This window comes from Hyposmocoma kahamanoa, unplaced genomic scaffold (genome assembly GCF_003589595.1).
Source record: "Hyposmocoma kahamanoa isolate Upper Pololo Valley unplaced genomic scaffold, ASM358959v1 240, whole genome shotgun sequence".
NCBI lineage: Eukaryota > Metazoa > Arthropoda > Insecta > Lepidoptera > Cosmopterigidae > Hyposmocoma > Hyposmocoma kahamanoa.
In genome coordinates, this window is record NW_020653757.1 from 2,083,384 (window position 1) to 2,105,295 (window position 21,912).

Consider the following 21,912-nt stretch of genomic DNA (forward strand, 5'->3'; position numbering starts at 1 on the left):
TGTGTATTATTACACGTTTTTTTAGACAAAATTATAACTTGGGCCTTTTCAAGGCGAGAGTGAAGAGAGATTATTTAGGTGCATGCCATCGTCGAACTCATCGTCACTTTCGTCAATTACGCACTTATTTAATAAAAAATGTAACACAAAATTCTCCATAGTACTCTCTTTTAGTAAAATTCATTAAGGAGTCGGGTGTATTAAATTCATGTCACTAGGAAACTTTAAGTATGAAGTTTGTTACAGTTACCGGGCAGACTAATGTCGTACAGACAGCTTTTGGTCTCTCTGGCCTAATTTCCTGTTTTATTACTCTCTTGTTCACCGCAACCACATTAGTATTTTGGTAAAAGTTTATCTGGTTTACATCGTTAGCTTCATCTATTTCTTTGAAGTGCCATCAGTTACGCAAAATTCATCATTCATTGTCATGTATACAATTTTTGTAAATAATTACTAGACAGTTGAATAATCGCATAAATTTCACGGCTTATTGTTCCTCAGGAATTTGGTCAAAGAACGCCTTTGCCATTTTGTTGACCCTGACAATAAACTTAAAACGTAACCTTACATAATCTCAAAAAATAATTTAACAGCAATGCGGTTTGAGTCTTAAATGATTTGGCGTTAAAACTTAAATTACGCCATTTTGCATCCAAAACAAAAGAAGCCGTGCAATAGTGTGTCTCTTTCTGGCTTATGAAATGATTTAATTACATCTCGTTTTAACAATCATTCAAATTCAAGTGCACAGGTGCAATCTATAGCCATCCCTTTTGCTCCAGCCTATAGCGGCTAGTCATGCGTAGGTCAGTCTCCGCTAACGCGCGCTGAGTTACTGACGCGTCGATAATTCAAAATATCGTATGTTTTTGTTCATAATGCATGTTATTTTTCTTTTAAAGGGTTATTAAAGTGATTAAGGCCTGGTCATATTCAGCCCAGTGATGTGCTAATAGTGTTTTTTATTTTTAATAGTGACGTTTTTGGCACCTTTTTTGGATTTTTATTCCGGATTGACTTCGTTCCTAGAATTGGTACGGGTTTTTTTGAAGTTCCCACCGTTATTTGTTCAAGATTGGTCTCCTTTCTTTTACTTTGAATTTAATGTGCATTCGGTGACTTTTAAGATTTTTTCATTTCATTTTTCATTTTTGTTTTTTTTCATTTCTTATTATTTGTTATTTACATTGATTGAGGCTCAAGACGTTGCAGCGGTGTCTATAATAAGAAATTGAATTATCGAAAATAAAATCGTCTTGACTTATAAAAAACAAATTATTTTCGAATATATGTATAGACCCCAACCCGCATTGGACCAGTGCGTCCTACTATGGCCTAAAATGCCATTGAAAGATGAGTGTCGTGCACTCGAAAGTACGAATTTGACATTGGCTTAATTCAAAATAAATTCTCAAATTTATTATTACAAAATTGAGAAATATTATTGTTGTTCACGATTATTGTCTGAAATAACTTAGTGCGTAGTAGTTTAGTAGCAGTAGAGTTCCTGCGAAAGAGTTCGTCCAGGGAAGTACTGCCACCTAATCTATTTCTGCCGCCAAGCAGTAATGTCAGTATTACTGAGTTCCGGTTTTGAAGGGTTAGGGTGGTGGTGAAACTACAGACATATGGGACTTGTCAACTTATATTTCAGGAAGACGGCCGCACTGGCAGTGCCTCTCAGATCTTTGCGATTCAAAGCTCTGAGTGGCACTGCAACTGTTAAGGACAGGCGTGTAGCTTACCGTCAGGCGCACGACTTGTTCGTCCCGTCACTTATTATTATAAAAAAAAAACAAAAAACTTAGTGCTTCTTTGAAAAACTTGTTTACTTTGTGTAGTGTGATCATAAATGTCAATTTATGAATTTATACGAGCAGTTGTTACAATAATACGAATAGATTCAGTCTCCTTGGGGTATTTCCGAATAACCGACGTTGGAAGTTACTGTGTAACACATTGTTTTACCACGACTTCATAGTTTTGGTTCAAAGTTAAAACCCCATGTAATTGACATCGTCCACTTTAGCCGGAATGGACGTAACCATTACATCAAAATTACAATTACAACCAAAAGTTATTTACATAATTCGATGAATTGCATATTCTATGTTGTGATGTACATAATTCATTTTCATCTGACTTGTAACTATTAATGCTGAAAGCCACGATTTATCTTATGGTAAAATTAAATATCCCGCTTGTTGTTCACGCTATTGATGTCTAATACTAAATTAACGCGGTTTCAAATTCATGACCTTGCGTATCACGAGGCAAACGCTATACAACTCTGTCATCGCTAAATATAATATTAACACTTTATAATTTATAAAATATTTTTTCCTTAAGAGCACTTCTTTTCAGTGCAAGCGCTTACAATAGGGTGACGTTACGAATACCAAACATCGGAACACTTTACAAACATTGGCTGTAAACTCTGCGAGATAAATGTTCCCACCACACTGAGGTGAAGTTGGTTAGTTGATCTGTTTGGACTTAATTATCTTAGGAAACCCAACCAACAGTAGGGATAAACTAGCGGTTGCAACATACACCCCAAAAACTATATCTGCATATATATATCCACTACACGTAAAAGCGGTAAAAATTATTTGTTTATTTTTTTGTTGATCGATTTCTCCGAAATTTTATTTCAGTGAGGTTCAATTATTATTGCAAAGTTGTAAAATTGAAAAACATTTTGGTCCAAATTTATGTGTTGAATTGTGAAAATTCTACGCTTACCACACATGCAGAATGAAGATAAAGTCTTTGAAGATGTATGTTAACATTTTTTGCTACGTGGGTTGGTTTGTTTTCTCGTGATGTTTTTTACCTCTACCTCTAATAACTGATAGTCAGTGACGTTACTAGGAATCCTCCGTCCGGCCTTACGAGATGAGTCAATTGGGATTACAACGGGCTCAATTACAATGCTTTAAATAGGACGCTGTAATTGAGATGCTGTGGAAGTTTTATAGTCGTCTTGTTTTACAAGACATTATTGCCTTCTGTCTTCTTATACCTACTTAGACCTGACACGGTATCAAAAGACGTCTTTGCTCAACAAGATATTCAGTACTTTGGATTATTCTAGACTTTGTTGAATAAGTTCGCGACAAGGACCACATTGCTCTGTTTGCACTCGCCTGATAACGGAGAACTTCCAACTGCACCTAACATTGAATAGTACGTTCGCGATAAGATTATAAAAGGAAATTCAAACTGACCAATCATGGGACTTTGATGCCACTTGTAATACGGTAGGAAACTCAAACTAACCAATCACATGGGTTTACACTGCGATGTGACAATTACCTTTGCTTTCGTACTTTTAGTGTTTGACTTCTGAATCTTGTTTAGAGTCCTTATGTTTTTATATATTTGCCAGAACTTGTACACAAAAAAATTCAAGCACATCATCTGAGGAAAACATCTTTAAGAATTGGTCATTGACCTCCAGACTCTCTTGAAAGCCTTCCTGTTTTTGACTTCTTTACGAGTACTTCCTGACTTCGTTTTCCTTTTGTTAAGTCTCGAAGTGATGATAATGGTGTGTCACATTATTCAATTGTATTTTTCTGGTAATGCCTACTACTACCTACTACCTACAGTTGCTCAAGAAGTTCAAGAAGTTGCTTATTTAATTAATGAATTAGGTTTATAGCCCATTTTTCCGGCCGGTTATATTTTTATTCGAAACGTTTAAAATCCATCGGTTTGCAGGTAACAAAAGTTCGTTAACAATATCCCACCAATTATTGATGTTCTCAAACCCATTAGATAGGCTTCCAAAACTAGTCAGGTTATAGAATGTGTCAGCACCAGATGAGGTCACCCCCGCGGAGACATGTGCGAGTTCTAAATTGAAATCCGCACATGTGCATGCGCTAATTCTTTGTCTGTTTTTTAAAAGTGGTTTTTGATGCAAATTTTCAAGTTTTTAAAAGTTTCGGCCTTGTTTTTTAATAATTTTGAACAAACTTAAATAACAATAATTGTAATCGTGCAAATTGTTTAGCCGGACGTCGCCTTTTGATACAAATTACCAACTAATTATCAACCGACATTATTATGTTTGGTAGGTACTCGATATTATGTGACTAAGGGTCGTATTCCAGAACTCTACTCAATACTCAAGTCAGGACTTGAGTATAGCAGTGAGCACTGAAAATCATACTCAAGTCCTTGCCATTAGGGTCGTATTTCCAGTGCTTGAAATCATACTCAAGTCTGCTCAAGTCCTGAGTTGAGCATTGAGTAGAGTTCTGGAATACGACCCTTAGACGTACTCATCGTAAGTTTGTTTAAGATGTCAAGGATATCGAGTTCTAGATTTTCGATTGGAAATGAAACTGCTTTTTTCAATTTGTGTTGTAATGTATTTATTTTAACAATAAGTCCTGATCTTTGGTCTTGAGCAGCCCAAAGCGTTGGCTTGCTTGAAAACGCGATATTTATTTTATTGAATATCATGATGCTTTTACTACTCGTAGTTATTATTCGTGATTTTTTTTGGTGACAGTGCAAAAACGCCGTTTAAACACAATGCATGCAAGCACATAGAGAAACTAGTAAGATCTGCTGACACGATCTATAGCTCAGTTGGTGAGAGCGGTAGCCACGGTGAGGCAACAGACATTGGTTCGAGTCCAGTGGGATCGAGGACATTTTTATAATAACAAATATACTGTTTATTCCACTTGTCCCTACCAGCTGTCTGCCCTGGTGGGGACAAGTGGATTTTTTCCCCTCTTCCCTACCACACCATCACTGGTTAGAATCTTGACGTGTACAGTACTGTTTCGACAAAAATATCTAATTACATAATATTCACAGTAATATCTTTTTGATGGATAATTGTAGCTGGTGAGTATAAGATCTCTTTATTGATTGAGTCACTATAAAATAATGAAGAAACATGTGACAGTCAATCGACTTCCCCATTTTTATGTATAATTATTAGCATAATACTGACACCGGCTCAAGCTTCGTGGGCGCCATTAAGAATAATAATAATAATAACTGAGGATTTGGCGTATGCCTTTTTGCCAGAAACCATAAAAAAAAAATTTACCAGGACTTGGCTGTATAGTTCCGAAAAAAAAAAAAAAAAGTGTTATACAAACTTTAGTACAACTTATAGGAATAGTTTTTGGGAAGTTAATTTGAGAATTTAAGCTTTTTATAACCTTCTTGGGGACCGAAGACTACAGCAGTTACTTCCCTTCGAATACTAAAATAAAGATGAGCAATGTATAACTATAACAATAGAAAACGTTAACACACTACGTTTACGATGGATGGTTTATCGTCCCCCATCAATCTCCTTAAACCACTCTTACTAAAGATAACAAGACAAAACCTTCCATGGAGCACTTTTGAGATAACAACTTTCAATGAAATATCGTCATAAATCTTGACGCGTACGCCATTGGCGTCCAAAAGGACCTTAATCTTTAAGGGTCCATTTAAAATAATAACACGTTTTAGTGTAAAAGCATTTTATCTATTAAGCTCGATGTTTCTCTTATTACAAATGGATGAAACGAACCGAATTGCTATCGTCGTGAAGCGCAGATAAAAAAGGGATTTTGTACGATAAGTGAGAATGTGTAACAGTTTTGTAATAACTTTTACAAAAGTTCGTGGAATTACATCTATTGGCCAAGTTTTATTGAAATCGGTTACCGGAAAGTGCGTGAAACCGGATTTATCCCGTAGTTTGCCACCTTTAGAGGTGGTCTTTCCAACAAAAAAGAAACCTCATCAGGCCGAGTTATCGCGTAACATACATAAAAAAATTATACAGTTGAATTGAAAATCTCGTCCTTTTTTTGAAGTCGATTAGTAAAGAATAATATTGCACTTATTAAAAGACATCATACGACAACATCCAGTATGTTTTTATTGAATAATTATAGAGAGAAACAAGGATCGAACACAGAAAAATTTCAAGCCGGTGGGACTTGAACTCACGTCCATGCTGCACCGTAGCATTGCGATGGTTAGAGCAATGCTACGGTGTCACGGGTCCAGTTACCGAGTTCTCGAAATTCTCCTGTGTTTTTGTCACACATCTTTGTACTGACTTTTCGTCATTCTTCGCCGCTTTCAAGTCCCACCGGGTCGACGAAAAAAATTCTCTGTGTTCGATTTTTGTATTCGTAATCGATCGTAGCAAAACTAGTGGAGTTATTTGACAAAAAATATCAATAAATACATTTTTATATATCATAGATGGGTTTTATGTACATTTTATCTGTCTGTCGTAGCCTTACAATCATCAAGTTTTCGATCTAACTTTTCTCGAAGGTTCTGCATAGCCAGCTCGACAAGCCCCGAATAATGTCTCAGGTTAATTTGACGACACACAGAAAACTTGCTTCTCTTAATTTGGTCGAGTATTACTTATTTGACAGTAATTGTTTGGGACGGATGTTGGACGGCATACTAGAGTAGACCCGCAGTATTTCGATGTAGGCCATTTTTCGCCACTTTACCGTAAGCATGAGAACTTTAAAAAAATGTTAATTCAAACAAAGTTGACATTATTCACGACTCATTATACTATTTTTAACATATAGCAATAAAATTTATATGACAAAACAGTGTAAGTTCCTCTATGTATAAATAAATTATGCTGTTTATTAATGTATTGTTTATCGTGTACTCTTATAATTTACATGAATATGAAGCACAGACATCGAGAGGGTGGTGAACATGTGTGTTATATAGCTCTGGTGCGTATGCGCTTTGATTTTTATTGCGAAAGTTTTTTAAGTAACTCGATCGGAGTAATTAGGATTGGAATGTGATCAAATTTTCACAACGTGTTTCTGTAATTTCTTTTCAATAATATATGTCGGTTACATCCGGTACCATTCCTTCATCGAAATTGTGTCACGAACGTATAATCAAACATATACGTCAAAGACGTCAAATATTGCATGTACATTGTTTTTATTTTATTACAAGTAAATTACCATCATCACCACTGCCGGCTGGGTCGTCTCTCACCTTCCACGGGCTTGGGTCTTCTCTAAAAAGAGGGTTTAGGTTATGTCCACCTTTACGCTTACCCAATCGATATTTTTCACGTTCTCCAAGGGTTGAGAGAATCTATTTCGACGCGTCCAGGTTTCACCACGGTGTTTTCCTTGCGGTATTGCTACAAACATTCACAATACATGTAACTTAGAAATATAGGCGCACTGGGGAAACCCTGTGTCACGGGTGCCATGGACACACATAGACAATCACATATTACACCCACGAGAGAAATAAATGTAAGCCATACAAATATTTCTCCTGGCCCGGGAATCGAACCTAGGACCTCTGCGTGGTAACCGTTCGGCCACGGAGACAGTCTCACCTATGTGGTCTGTGGTCTCACCTAAATGATAAGTGTGCGTAGAGCTGATTTTTATTATCTCAACAACTTAGGTGAGACGATGTTCTTAATTAAAAAACTAAACAATATTTTATAATAAATGTATAATATGTATGTATTAAAAAGTAAGAAAGTTTGGCTCACGCGTTAATAGGAAGCTGAAAAACTTCCATTTGCGTTGGGTACTTAACCAAATTTAAGAAAACATATCTCAAATTCACCTATCTTGGTCAAGTAAAAAAATAGTCGGAAACAACAGACGTATGTCTCCTCCAATTAATAACAAAAATGCCAAACAATAGCATTCGCCGAAACAAATGTTGATAATACACAGTATAAACACTATGGTTACAGTTAGGCAGCGTTATGTTCTCCATAAATGTACAATGACCATGTTGACAAACAGCACGTGATGCGCGGCGTTACACGAGAGACGGTAGTCACACAACGCCTTTGCAATTGTGGGGTCTGTTTTGAAGCTGATCTTTACACTGTACTTTAACGTTTCGTATGTTTATTTTTGTGTTATATTTATATTCACAATCGTATATTGTACAATTACACAAAAAAAACATCACACTTTAAGCTACTTCGTAATTTTATTATTATTATTGGGTGTTTATTTAATATTTTAACAACTAAACATTTTGGTTTCTGCATTCTAGAAAGTTTTTTTTAACATTGGTGACAGGCACGCCTTCTCTTATTTACTTGTGTGAAATGGACTTTTCAAATCTTCTCGTTCTTTCTTAGCTTCATCGTGTATAATAATAATAATAATAATAATAACGCACACACACTCATAGCCCCGCCCGCTCTAGGGAAACCCTGTACCGCGGATGCCATAAACAACCACAAATTACACACAACCTCACGAAAGAAATAAATGTAGGCCATACAAATATTTCTCCCGGCTCGGGAATCGAATACGGAAACTCTGCGTTGCAGACGTGGTAACCGTTCGGCCACTGAGGCAGTTAATATATCTTTAACAGTATTTGTAATTTAATTTAATTTGGTAATGAAAAAGAGAAATGACCATATGTCTGCTGTTACTGTTACACACGTATTTTGATTGTAGGGTACTGCACTGGGTTCGCTTCGTAGTTGGGGGATTACAGACAGGTATTTATTATTACGTATCACGTAACAGGTGGGGACATCAGCTGTTACGAGGGGAGTGAGTGCTAGCTAAACAGAGTGCACACTTAACTGTTTTATACGCTGGCTCCAACGCTCCTAATCACTAATTCGCCTGTAAATTTTTGTTACTAAGCGACGACGTAATCCTTTAGTTGAAGAAAGTAGTGATTTCCATTCAAGGTGAGAAAGTGATGGCTCAACTGTGATATTCCTAGATAGTTCTTTGCAAGAAAATACCTTCCCTCCCCTTTCTATGATAGATAGTGAGGTATTGTCAATTCTTATTCCTCGTAAATTCACGAAGGGGTTTTTTGAAAACTTTTGATTGAATTTGCCAGCTGCTTTTATGAATGAATAGTGTTTATAGCACGATTGTTTACGTTACTCCAAAAATAAACGTACCCGGCGAGCACTCTGTTTTGTGGTGATTTTTGCGTACATATTTATTGATTGTCATCGTTCCAATTTGGATCCACCTACCATATCATAAAAGTCTGCTTATCGCTACGTCATTCTTATGGGTGTTAGTCATCGTTGCCAACTGAAAGTATGCTTCCTTTCTTTATTTCCGGAATAAATTCATCCTTGCCGGACTGTTCTAAATCAATATTTATATTAGTTCTAAATGCCATCAGTAAAGGTTCAAAACTTCTTAGGTATTTTATTTGTAGTCTTACCTTCGTTTTCATACACAAAACTATTGTTGCTTTGTATTCTATGCACTCAGTTAGTAATTGTGTCAGTTGCACTGCAATCCAACCCACTTCATGTCTTTCACAGATTTTCTTTAGTCAACATTAAATTTTAATTATAGCACGTTTAAACGCGCCCTAGACCGAGAAACGTACGACGGACCGGTCGATGCTCCTGCCGGGCAACCGCATTGGATCTGCTTCTTTCGTCTCGCGTCTCTTTGAAGTTTAGGAATTGCCAAAACTTGGAAAACGTCTGTCAAAGAAGGTCCAAATAATTCAATGACAAGATACTTCCTACTACCTGCTGTTGACTGAAGGTTCATTCCTTTGCATGATTTCTCTGCGGCCTTTGAGACTTAGCCACTCAGTTTCCTCTGGCTATTCTAGCCACGTCTTCCGTCTGCCTGTTCAATAGATTTTTACGTGAACACAGGTCACACCTTAGCATTTGTTGATAGTTATTGGCTTAGTTTTCCCCTGATAAGCATTATCGATTCTAGCCGTTATTGTAACTAAGTACTGTCTATTCAATAGCACTACCTGACTCCCGTGCTACAATAGCACAATGTTCCTACGAACGAAACGTTCATCGGCCTGCATTTTGTCACGTACGTCAAGCAATAACTCGCCATAACTATTAACCATTGACGAGTTATTTAAAGAATTTATTATTAGACCACTTTGTGTATGTGTGTGACGCTGAGGTTTTTGACAACTGCATCCTTACGTTTTCGACAATATTTATAATATAAAATTAATTTAAATAAACAAGAAACTCAGCTTTTGATCAGATGTAAGAACGTTAATGATCTACACTTTGATGCATTGGATATGCTAATGAATTAGAAATCATTAAACGATATCGTTATCGGCTCGATATTTAACATAAATGGTGTGATATAATTTGAAAATTACCACGAGCTTTTCGGTGAAAGAAAATATCATGATGAAACTTGCACGTCGCAGAAGGTTCACAACCCTCGGAAACCGAGTGCAATCCCCAAACCACATTGGGCCAGCGTGGTGAACTATGGCCAAAACCCTCGCCTGAGAGGAGACTCGTGCACCCCAGTGGAACGTGTAAGGGGGTAAAAAACTTATGATTGAGTTGTGGCTCGTATTTTGTATTCCAAAAATCACACGTTGTTCTGGTATCAAAAATAGTAAATGTTTATCAGTTTGTTTCCATTGTGTCAATGTTTACGACGCCGACAGTGAGCCATAGAACAACTTCAAAAGCACATCACAACACAATACTGCGTATTGTTGGGCTTAGATACTTTATGGAGCATTACTGAGTATTACGTGTGACTAAATAACCTATTACTTTGACTACAATACGGGATTCTAATGGCATTTATAGATACTTTTATATTTGCTTAAAAATTAAATACTCACTTGTTGAAATCATGAATAATAAATAATAAAATTATTTAAATATCTGCATAAAAGACGGCGGCATTGGTTAGAATATTTGGCAATATTATACAAGGTCAGTGTATGTACACAAATATTAAATAACTGAGATCCATTTTGTTCGGACCCGCCCAAAAGACCGCAGTCCACTTGATGATACATGAAAATAAGGTCAACCGTGACGAAGGTGAACGGGGCATTAGATTTCCTCTAGTATATTAGTTACCTTTTACCGGATAAAGAACAACTCTAACGTGCATTAACAGTGAACAGAAACCAGACGCGGTCTGTTTGTAGAAGCTGGCCTTGTGCACTTGAAATACTTGGCGTAACACAAAAAACGTTAATTCGCGGCAGAGGTACCTTTGGATGTAGTTCAAGGGGGGTTAATGCTTGCGCCATATATCAAGATGCGCAACAAGTACATGCACGCATCAAAACAGTGTTTTATTTAAAACCGACCATAAGGCAACACTTCCCGTGTAATAACGGTTACGGTACATTTGTGGGAAACTGATAAAATAAATTTCGGACGACATAAAACTATATATCGTTTTTCGTATCAAATATAATGTTGTTATATTTGGCACCAGCCAATATTTGTGTTGTATTGCTATCGCAACAGACGTTATTTGTTTTTAAAAATCTATTTTGACAGTTTCCAAATAATTACTTTTACGGGTTACGTAATTTTTTACCGAGGTTGCGATTGGTTACTTTGGTGGTCTTCATTCCCACATATCCATTTCTGCCTACTATAAAAAGTGAGAACTTTTGCTTCAAATTCTGTGATGACAAAACAGAGTCGATTATCGCTGTCGATAAGAATAACAGACTTGTACTTGTTGTAATATAAGAAATGTTAATAATTCCTTAGACTTTTTTAGGCATTTGTCTTTTTTGCGCGCTCGTAAAATCAGTCGCGTTTTTCCCCCCCCGCTGAATTTGTCTTTGGCTTTTCATTCCAAAATGGATAACAATACCAGAATCACGATAAGTCCATTCGAATGTTTGGTCACCATCATCAACAACCCATTATACGTCCCACAGCTGGGCACTTTTTTATAAATATCTTAAGCGACGGAAGAACAAGTCGTGCGCCTGGTGGTAAGCGACACGCCTTAACAGTTGCGGTGCCACGCAGAGCTCGATCGTAAAGATCTGAACGGCACTGCCGCTGTCACCGTCACCCTGGACGTAAGATGATGTGCCTGTAATTTTACCAGCAGCCTTCAAAACCGGAGCGCAGTAAAGCTCATATTACTGCTTGAGGGTAGAAGTAGGTAAGGTGGCAGTCCTTTCACGAGGAGCTCTACTGCTACGTGCAGCAGGTGTAATCACTATGTTTTCTTTATCGTTAGCGAGCTGTATTGCTAATGTACTAAACTTTCACAAATGTACGAAACTTAGAAATAAAATAATATGTACTTGCCACCCCATGGATTCGAACCATCAGATCTATATGATTATCACTAATATCAGGTTTCTTACCACGGTATGACTTTATTTTATTTTCCCGATATTTCGGAACGGTTGCACGCTCCGTGGACACGGGATCATACCGTGGTAAGAAACCTGATATTAGTGATAATCATTTAGTGAATAACCACGAAAGTCTTAAAATCTATACATCAGATCTATGTTTGTGGTCTGTGTGTGTGTTTGTGGGTTCTCCCACAGGGCTGCAATTACACAACTACAAACTTGATTTTGGCTCTCCCGGTTGGCCACATTTACATTTGCCATGTATGCTTTTATGTGCGCTGTTACAAATTTTATTGACGTTGTAAATATGTGAATGCAATGGACGAGTATCTTATGAAAGAAAGAAGTGTATCAGAACATGCTTATTTTTATTTGAATATCTGAAACTTGCTCAAGATACTTTGAAACTTGAAACTTTTGTGTTTTAACCAAAACTTCTCCAATCTCATTATTTTTCCTTTGACGATGTCATCCGGTCTTATACAGTTAAAAGTATATTTAGGTCTGAGGCTCGTCCCGCGTGGAGGATGTGCTTCCGTAGACGGTTTTAGCTTCTTAGCTGCTTGCAAATGCGGTAGGCGTGGTATTGATTTTGTATCTGAAATGACCGGAATAATAAATAACTATATAAGTGCAATCACCGTGTGTACCCTTCAAGCATTTTGCGCAAGTCACATCGTGTGCACAGCGCTTAAGAACTTTATAAGGGTGCTTGTTACTCTGCACTTTAAAAGACAAAGTATACTCTTCATAGGTTTTTTACCTCATACAAACGATGATGTAGTTACCAGGATAGTAAAGCAAATGCTTCGATGGTTAGTCATGTAGAAAAAAACACATGTTATTAGGTTGATAGCACGAATTTTAGAGCAAATGTAGATGGAAGCGTGGGTAGAGGCCGCTTGATCAAATTGAAGATGTCTTTCAAAAAGGTCAGGTTTAAAAGTATCAAGAAAATGCGAAGACTGCTGCTGTGAGTGGACGAAGCGAGAGTAATTCGTTTAGTAGCAGTAGAGCTCTTTGTGAAAAAGTTCGTCCAGGGAACTACTGACATCATACCTATTTCTGCCGCCAAGCAGTAATATGAGCATTACACGTTCCGGGTTTGAAGGGTAACAGTGTTGGTGAAATTACAGGCACATGGGACTTGTCAACTTATGTCTCACGATTATGGGCGCAGTGGGGGTGCCCTTCAGATCTTTGTGATTTAAAGTTCTGAGTGGCACTGCAACTGTTGTGGACAGGCGTGTCGCTTACAATCAGGCGCACGACTTGTTAGGTCCCGTCACTTGGTATCGTAAAAAAAGCGATACAAGTTTGTCAAAGGCCTAACAGGCGGAGGTTCATGGTCTCTGCCTACTTCAGCGGCACAAAGGCGTGATACTTATAAGTGACAAAAATACTTTTTTTGTGTTAATTCGTTAGTTTTAACGCAGATGCGTTTTGGAATATGGTTTACATCAATTTAATTTGTCCGTCTTTGTACAGCTGTTGGCCGAAAGCCTTTCCATTCGCTACTATGTGTAAGGCCAACCACACGTTTACGTTACCCTTGCAACAAATCGGCAACCAACATTATATAGTGCGTACACAATGTAACCATAGGTACAGATACTGACAATAACAATCTAGTAGTTTTCTATCCACAGACAGGTGTTCAACCATCCATGCTCCATTTTAAATTCTAGATCTTTTGATCTTCGTTTACCTAGGTTTATTTTGGAACTGTGTTAGATCGAAGATGCAACATGATTCATTGCGTTCACCCACATGTCATTACGAAATAGTCATTTTGTTATTGGCACATGGAGGTTGCTCTAATTGACAACAAAAGTATGTAATTGACACAGAGTTATGTTTGACGTATAACAATACGTCAAAAGTTTTTCTTCAGGCGAATTTTATTCAAACATTTTTGAGATTAAATTTTTTGCTTTTAGCATTCAGGTCAAGATCGATTTTAAAGAAACTTTTTAAACAGAGCTTTCACAAAGCTCTGTTTCGGTTCTAATGAATGAATGGCTACACCTGTGCAATACTTAAATAATCGTGTTTGCTTAAGTCTTACCTCAGGAGTCCACAACCTACCGCCTACTCAATAGCCATAGAACAAGTATATGTAAGGACAAGTGTTTGAATAGAAACGGTCGTGAGTACCAGCGCGGCCGCAGCCGGAAGCGCGGAGGCCGCGTCCGGTACGCTTCCGCACAGATCGACTTGACGCGATTGTGCCACTGTGCCGTTGCATATATTTGATATGCTCCGGTATCACTTTGCCGTGCTGTATATACGTTCCACCTTGGGTTGCTGGTTTTTTTCTAGGTAGAGGGGTTTAGACTACTTACATCACGCATTGTACGTTGGGTTGAGGACTTCTGCAGATGATATCGTACGTTTAAAGTTTAAATAACCTCAAATTTCGATTGTTAAAATAAACGGTACAAAAATTTTACGACTAATCATGACGCCATAAAATAACTTTTAGTCAGCGTTTCGTTGAAACCAAAATACGACACAATGTGTATCCAGTTTATAATTAACTTGCAAAGGCGACAATCTAAAAATAACAGTTATTATAAACGTTAAAACGGTGCCAAAAACGTCAGTAATCGAAACTTTATTTACCAGCTGACGACGTTGCCAAAACTACTAGGAAATGTTCGGAGATTGACAGATAGTGATGTCGTGGACGACGTTGACACTAACATTGAATGGGCTAATTGTAGAAGCAGCTATGTTGACTACTAGTGACGTGAATTTTAAAATAATGATATCTAATAAATGAGGTAATAAAACGTACAGTGTAAGGTGAAGTGCAAAACGCAAGAGAAATCGTGTAACGTTGTAAGAACGTTAACGTTTTAAACTTATTTATAACGTTATTTATAATCTATGGTCGGTATGATGTGGTTCAAGAGAGATCCGAAGCCGGTGGAAAAACCGGTTGACAAAATTGAAAATGGAATGGTGGGAAGGTTGAGGCGGAAAAAACCGGTTCTCCTCAAGTCCACGAGGGAATCCAGTGAACGGGAGACGTCGACAGAGAGTGAAAAGGAGAAAAGACGGTACTCAGACATTTTGGATATAAAGGTTTCACAGGGTAAGTGTTTTTACAAGATCATTTAAAAAGCTGGCAAGTTAGTTTTGGGCCTCTGACATTCGCGTTAGAGTTCTGTACATGACGAGGTTTCGTCTCTTACTTGTCAAATTCAATATTTGGTATAACAGCGTTTTTTAAGTATGAAGCGGAAGTAACCTACATTCACACATTTTTATTGAAATAATTTCCTTGCCGTTTCGGTTGTATATTTTTGTGATTACGTACGTTCACGCTTATCTCCTGAAGGAGTAGGCCGAAACTATGTGTAACCAGAAATCTCCACCTTGAAGAGATTAACTTTAAAAAAATATACGCCTAAATGTAGGCTTTTTGATGAAACTCGCGTTTTCCTGTTAGCATTATTAAGACCCTAAACCTGTATTCAATACATTACATAACTTTATTTATTAAACTGTCGATGTCAATCGACAACTATTGTTGCCGCTTGCGGCGTTCGTCGCAATGCAGGAAACGAAACGCGATTGAGGTAAAAGGCAGCCCTTTCTTTAGCCGGTTCCATTCACTCTAAATGTCTACGTTATTAACTTAAAATTGGTGTTGCGCCCGAAGGTATATAGAAATGAAATACGTGCATCATAAAGAAATTATAAACCCATAAAATTACAATCATGTGTCTTGATGATAAAACGTGGAACGAACAATCAGTTTGTCTCCCGCGTAAGAAAACGACTCCTAAAGACAAAAAATATGGCGGTTAATAACCGACGTGGTGACGTCACCTATTTCGGTTACACATTTGGCTAACATTCGCTACCTGACGGGCAGTTGGTTCATTTCGAGCGAAGCCGAACCTGATGAAAAGATAATATAGTTCCTATACACTCGGAGTTTCATTCAAACATCTTTATCTATAGCATATAATACGCTGACAGAGGAAGTCTGTCTAGCTAGAGATCCTAAAAACTACTTAATCCGATAGAGTATAGACTTCGTTTGCTTTTATGCATTAACATTATATTAAAAGACGTCTAATGTCACTTCCTGTGTATGTGCTTTTAAATTGGACACTTAGCGTAACGTTAGGAACAGTGAGAAAGCTAGTCAGCATCGGCATTTCAATTAAATTTCTCAAACCGGTCGTGGACATGAGCCCCGCTCGCGTTTTTCGCGATCTTCTCCCTGCCTTCCGATGGCGCTGAGTCACAGCCATTCATGGCGCATATTGCGCAGAGCTTTTTTATTTTATTTCATGGAGAACACGTTCCGGACAAAGAACCATTTAAAATTTTGCACAAAAGGAACATAGTGCTTTCAATTACCTATAGGCAGCTATATCCAATACAACTTGTCTAACATCAGCTTAGTTAACGATCCACTAGTTGTGAACGCGTTCGTTGCTTTGATTGCCCATCAATTTCTTGGATGTCGCCATTGCTACACATCGGAAATGAATTTTTTTAATTTATTTCGAATTTCCCCGCGAATTATTTGTTCTTTCAAACAAAACAGAGCCAGAGCCCAAAACGTTAGTTTTGTCTGTAAAGAAAAAGAAGAATAATACGCGATTATAGATCCTAAAAAAATAGTTACGTTTTCAATATTATTTTACTCATTACTATATTCAGTTGCGTCTGGGCACATTCCTTCAAAGAAATTTACCCTTTTAATAGCGATTACACCAACTCCACATTGTAGTAATTGCGGGGATTGGAAACGTTTACCACGTGTTGATGGAATGATTCAGCCCGAGAGACTCAGGAGGCAGTTGGACAGTGTGGCTAGCATACGATAGACTGTTACACCACTAACAGTATGTTGGCCAGTCCTTCGTTGACCGAAGCCAGCTACGTTAGCTGTAACAGGCTGAGTGAAGAAACTTCATAAGCCATTCACAGGTGGCAAAGAAACCGTTTAAACTTAATGCAAAGATCTGTAACAAACGCATAGAGATAATTCGTAAGCTTTGCTGACTCGGTCGTAGTTTAGTTGGCTAAGATCGGTGGCCCCGGCATAGCAACGGATGCTGGCTCGAGTTCAGTCAGATCGAAGTACTTTTTTCTTCGGTTTGTTTGATCTTTGTATTAATAATAAAATATATTCACAAGAATTGGTCACACGTCGTCACTTAACATCAGCCAAGCGCGCATCTATAATTCGTTAAAAAAATAAAACAAGTCTTCTAGAGCTAATTTATAATTTTGCGAAGTTTAGAAATGTTCTTTGAGAGTACACAATTGTGGTTAAATTTCCTTTTAAAAGTACGAGTGCCATTTGGGCTATAATAGGGTTTCGGCATCGTAAACTTTCAAAAGTTAAGCTTGCAATTGAAAGTAGTCGGGGAGGTAGGGGTATAGAGGTAGACATAGCGACGATTTGAATTTCGCGAATTTCTATTGCGGTGTTGTGAGTTTCGTACAACACATCTTTTTTAATCAAACACATATCGGCTTTGCATTTCAAACAAGCAGCTATTTCGAGCAAAATAGAAAACTAAAGACATAACGAACAACCACATTATTGAAAAATTGCAATGACTGAAACTAAATGTATGTAGTGCACATTTTTTGTAAAATGATGTGCCTACAACAATCACCTGGTATCAAGCTGGAGAATTTCCTGTACTCTAAGTACCAGAGCCACGGATTTAAAAAAGACCATTTCTCAATTGAATTTACCTGGAATCGAACCCGAGACCTCTTCATCCAGCGACAACGTTGCAAACCGTTTGAGTTATTGAGGTCGTCAAAATGTTTTGTTAGTAGAGTCTGTGGCTCTTCTACCTTAATTGCATTCACAACAACTTTATTAGCTTTGATTGAATTATTTGTTGTCTCCCACTCTTTGACATAGCGAACAAAATACAATCTTTAGATTTATGTTCTCAACGTATGTCCTATATTCGATAACACGGCTACTGTATAAATATTTACACCTTTCGCAAGCTCCGCGGCTCTGTGCTCACCGGCGGTTATAAAACGTTATGACACAGATTATAGTTGAGATTAATTGTTAAGCCAGAGATAACTACAGCCGGTTAGGCTTTTGAGGTTCGGTGAGACGCCTACTTTTGTGCATAAAAATTTAAATGTCTCTATTGAAATGATAATTCAGCTTTCAAAATCAAAGTCAAGTCAAATAGTCATTTATTCCTTATGTTCAATAAATTTACACTTGAAAACGTCACATTTAAGCTACCGCTCGTTCACTATGCTGACTTCCCTGAGAACGAGCAAGAAATTCATGGGATTGCTGTTTTCAAATTAACTTAAATACTATGGAATACACTTTCAATCATATTTGTGTGGAATCCGGAGCCATATCGTTTTTCCATACATCTTTATCTAACACGTAGTCTTCATAGGAATGAAACTATTTTTCCGGATTTAAATCGCGTATATTTGTTTTTTCAAACAAACCGACGTTTCGGGCCCTTTACAGGTCCCATGATCACGGTTGACTGAGGTGGTACAGTCTTCAATCAGATTTAAATCCGGAAAAATAGTTTCATTCCTATGTGTAACAATCGCGAAAACCTAAGAACTCGATACGTAGTCTTCAATTTTGTAAAAAAAAGTCATATCTTTTCAAATAAAATATTTTTAATATAGGTTTTAAACTTAGGAAATAATAATCTTAATACTATTGTAAAAACTTATACAGTTCCCAATAAAATAGTCGTTTACCTTGATCAAATAAAATTTAGTTAACAAATTAAGTTAAGAATTGACAGTGACAGTGACAGTTGCTTGTGAAGTTTCTGCATAGCTGATTTTTTTTTATGCTTTATTATGTTCGGAAAGGTATTAAACATTTCAATGTAACAAACAATCCAAAATTAACTACACAACGTTTATATATTCGACACCATGTAAATGATGCCAGAAACTTTCTCTCTCTTTGTTTTTGTTAAAATTAACAATACACTTGGATTCCTAATTATACAATCCACTCGGTTAACATGGAAATCGTGACTTGTGCTGACACTGTGTGCATCTAGTAACGATTACTGTATTACTACTGGATTACTAATAATTACCCTTGGTTTTGGTTACTGTGCTCATTCATTTACACTTTCCATCATTGTTCAACGAAAGGGTCGTTTTTTTTCTTATCGCCCGTAATAACAATTCTGAACCTACTATAAAAAGTTACGTAAGTTGCCTGTACGGAACCCATTGTAATAGAAGTGACGCCTTACGTTTGGCCAGTTTTATTTCTGTGACTCATGACACGGTCTCCATTGAATTACTTTTTGCTTTCGGCCATTGTTCGCTTTTTGCGAGTTTCATTGACGACGGATCACTGATCGCTATTTAATATTAGCTATAATTATAAATGTTATAAGAAACACATTTACAATTATTAGAAACTCAAATGGCAAGGAAATTTCTCATAATCGTATTTCTAATGATGAATTCTGTTTTTGTTCCTAATTATTGTACTCGCTATAGAAGATTTGAAAACTTCGATTGTTACTTCTGCAGACAAGAACAAATCAATGGTGTACTCTCGTTTACATCTAAAGTTCTTGAATACGTGCTTTTGTAAATTAAAATGTGCTGTTATCTTTATTGTTGTAAAATCTAAAAAGAAATACTTTTTCTGACAGAAAGACGGGATGAGAGCGACGAATCACTATATGAGTCGGCTGACTGTCACAGCGATGCCATATCTGCGAGTGAAGATACCTTACCCAGACTCGGTAAAACACCGACCATGAGTAAAGAGTCTCTCAAACTCGCTGTCACCGACGAAGAAGTCGAGCTCGCCAAGAACATCATCAAAAAAGGACACAGGAAAACCATGTCCTTGTCAAATCCTTTAGAAATCGTCAAGACCTTAGGTGACGAATGGTTCGACAATAAGAAAGAAATGGAAAAGAATACAGACAAACGAAAGTCGAAAGAAAGCCTTTGGAGTGAAGAGGACAGAGATTCAATTAACAGTTCCTCAATGAAAATTAATCCAGAAAGAATAAATAGCAAGAAAGATAACAAAAGCCAGTCAAGTAAAAACAGTGCTGTTGATGGTTCTAAATCTAGAAAAAGTAATAAGGGTTCTTCGGTTAGTGCTCTCAACTTCCTAAGAAGGAAGAAGGTTCCGACGTCTGCGATGAAAGCTGTAGAGGTTGTGGCTGAAGTTGTGGACAAAATTATTAGCACTGAAGAGTTACTAAATTATACTAGATTATTTCTTGAAGAAGAGCGACGACACGCATCTGTTCGAGATTACAAACCACCGCCTGTTGAGACTGATTCTGATGATGATATACCTACTCCTAAATTGATTGGAGAACACAGAAGGAGACTCAGCAGGCAGACTTCTAGAAGTAAAAGTAAAGCTAGGGGAAAGAGTCAGTCCGTGAAAGTGAATACTTTGAGGAAATCTCACAGTGGGACTTTGAAGAAAGGCAAAAAAAAGATGACCAAGACGCCGTCAATACGAAGCAGGCAAGCTAGCATTGTGGACCAGACACCTGTGTTGAAAAAGAAGACTTCAGATTCGTTAAAACATAATTCTTGGCTGTTTAGCGGATCTAAAGGTGAGTTACATAAATGTGCAAACGGTAGGCCAGACTACAAACAATTTCATTCAACGAAAGGTAAGTGAATTTTCTTAATTATTGAAAGAACATTGTCGTGTGGAAAACTTATATGCTACTAGGTTTTAGCTTAATATTAAAATAAAACTCGACACATTTATCGTTACCGGATGATTCCTAGGCATGTAAGTGTACAAACGTACATTTCAACTTAGTTTTTAGTATTATTTTCATACTTCAAAAGTACACACATCAAAAGTGTCTAGGGATCAAGCACGTTTTTGCTAATTATTGAAAATCGGAAAAACAATTTAATTAAAAAAGAGATTTTCAGTAATTGGCAAAAAAGTGCTAGGTCCCTAGACACTTTTGATGTTTGTAGTTTAAATGACCTATGTATTTAAGAAATAAATGTCTGATTACTAATGTGCTTCTGCACTTAGTAACACTCAACCAATTTGGTATTGTTTAAAATCACTGTTTCAGTTTACATATTAACACTACAATAGAATAAAAATTAAATAAAAAAATGGTCCAAGAAAGTTAACTAAAGCAATTTGTTTTACATTTCCAAACACTAAAATCACGTAAGTTACACGAGTAACGTTGAGCGCTAAGCTCGCATCAGTCAAACACTGACTTCTGGGCGTTATTGAGAACGGACTGCCTGTGGTGTGTTACGTCATGAGTTTGAGGTGAGTTATCTTTAAACGGAATAGTTGTTTATTTGTTATAAATAATCGACATAGCGCTAATGCTAAGTATTTCTCTGTTTAGATTAATTATGACAGGTTCTGGCGATGGCTATTCCATTTCTATAGTCTGTCTTTTTTGAAAACGGAGTAAAATGACAGTTCATTGTGCAAAAGTGTTGCCCGCTTACGAGCATCTAGTGATTCCAGTCGATAAATATTCTATCGACAATCGACTGAATATTGGTCACGCTTAAGGAATAAATAGCCGAACAACAAGTTCATTTGAATTGTCGATTTTTGTAAGTTCATACATACATACACTGTATTTAGAATTTACGAAAAATACAAAGAGGAGACATATTTTAGAGTTTTTGATTTTAATTCAATGTATATAATCAAATCCGGCAATTCTTGTTAAAATATATGTGAATAAAAATTGATCTCGATACTAGTAGGCCCACTGTTAAAATAAGAATAAA

At 37.0% G+C, this 21,912-nt stretch overlaps 1 protein-coding gene across 2 annotated transcripts in view; it reads left to right on the top strand.

The window, feature by feature from the left end:
* Nucleotides 1-818: 818 nt before the first annotated feature.
* The window catches only part of LOC113228795, a 62,743-nt gene continuing 41,649 nt past the window's right edge, over nt 819-21,912 (top strand). Inside the window, exons 1-3 of one of the 2 annotated variants that reach the window (XM_026462179.1) lie at nt 819-1,037; nt 14,764-15,235; nt 19,806-20,738. In XM_026462179.1, the coding sequence (XP_026317964.1) occupies nt 15,028-15,235; nt 19,806-20,738 (1,141 nt within the window). In that variant the 5' untranslated portion in view covers nt 819-1,037; nt 14,764-15,027. The remainder of the gene's footprint in view (nt 1,038-14,763; nt 15,236-19,805; nt 20,739-21,912) is intronic. The other variant, XM_026462180.1, reaches the window with a different exon arrangement.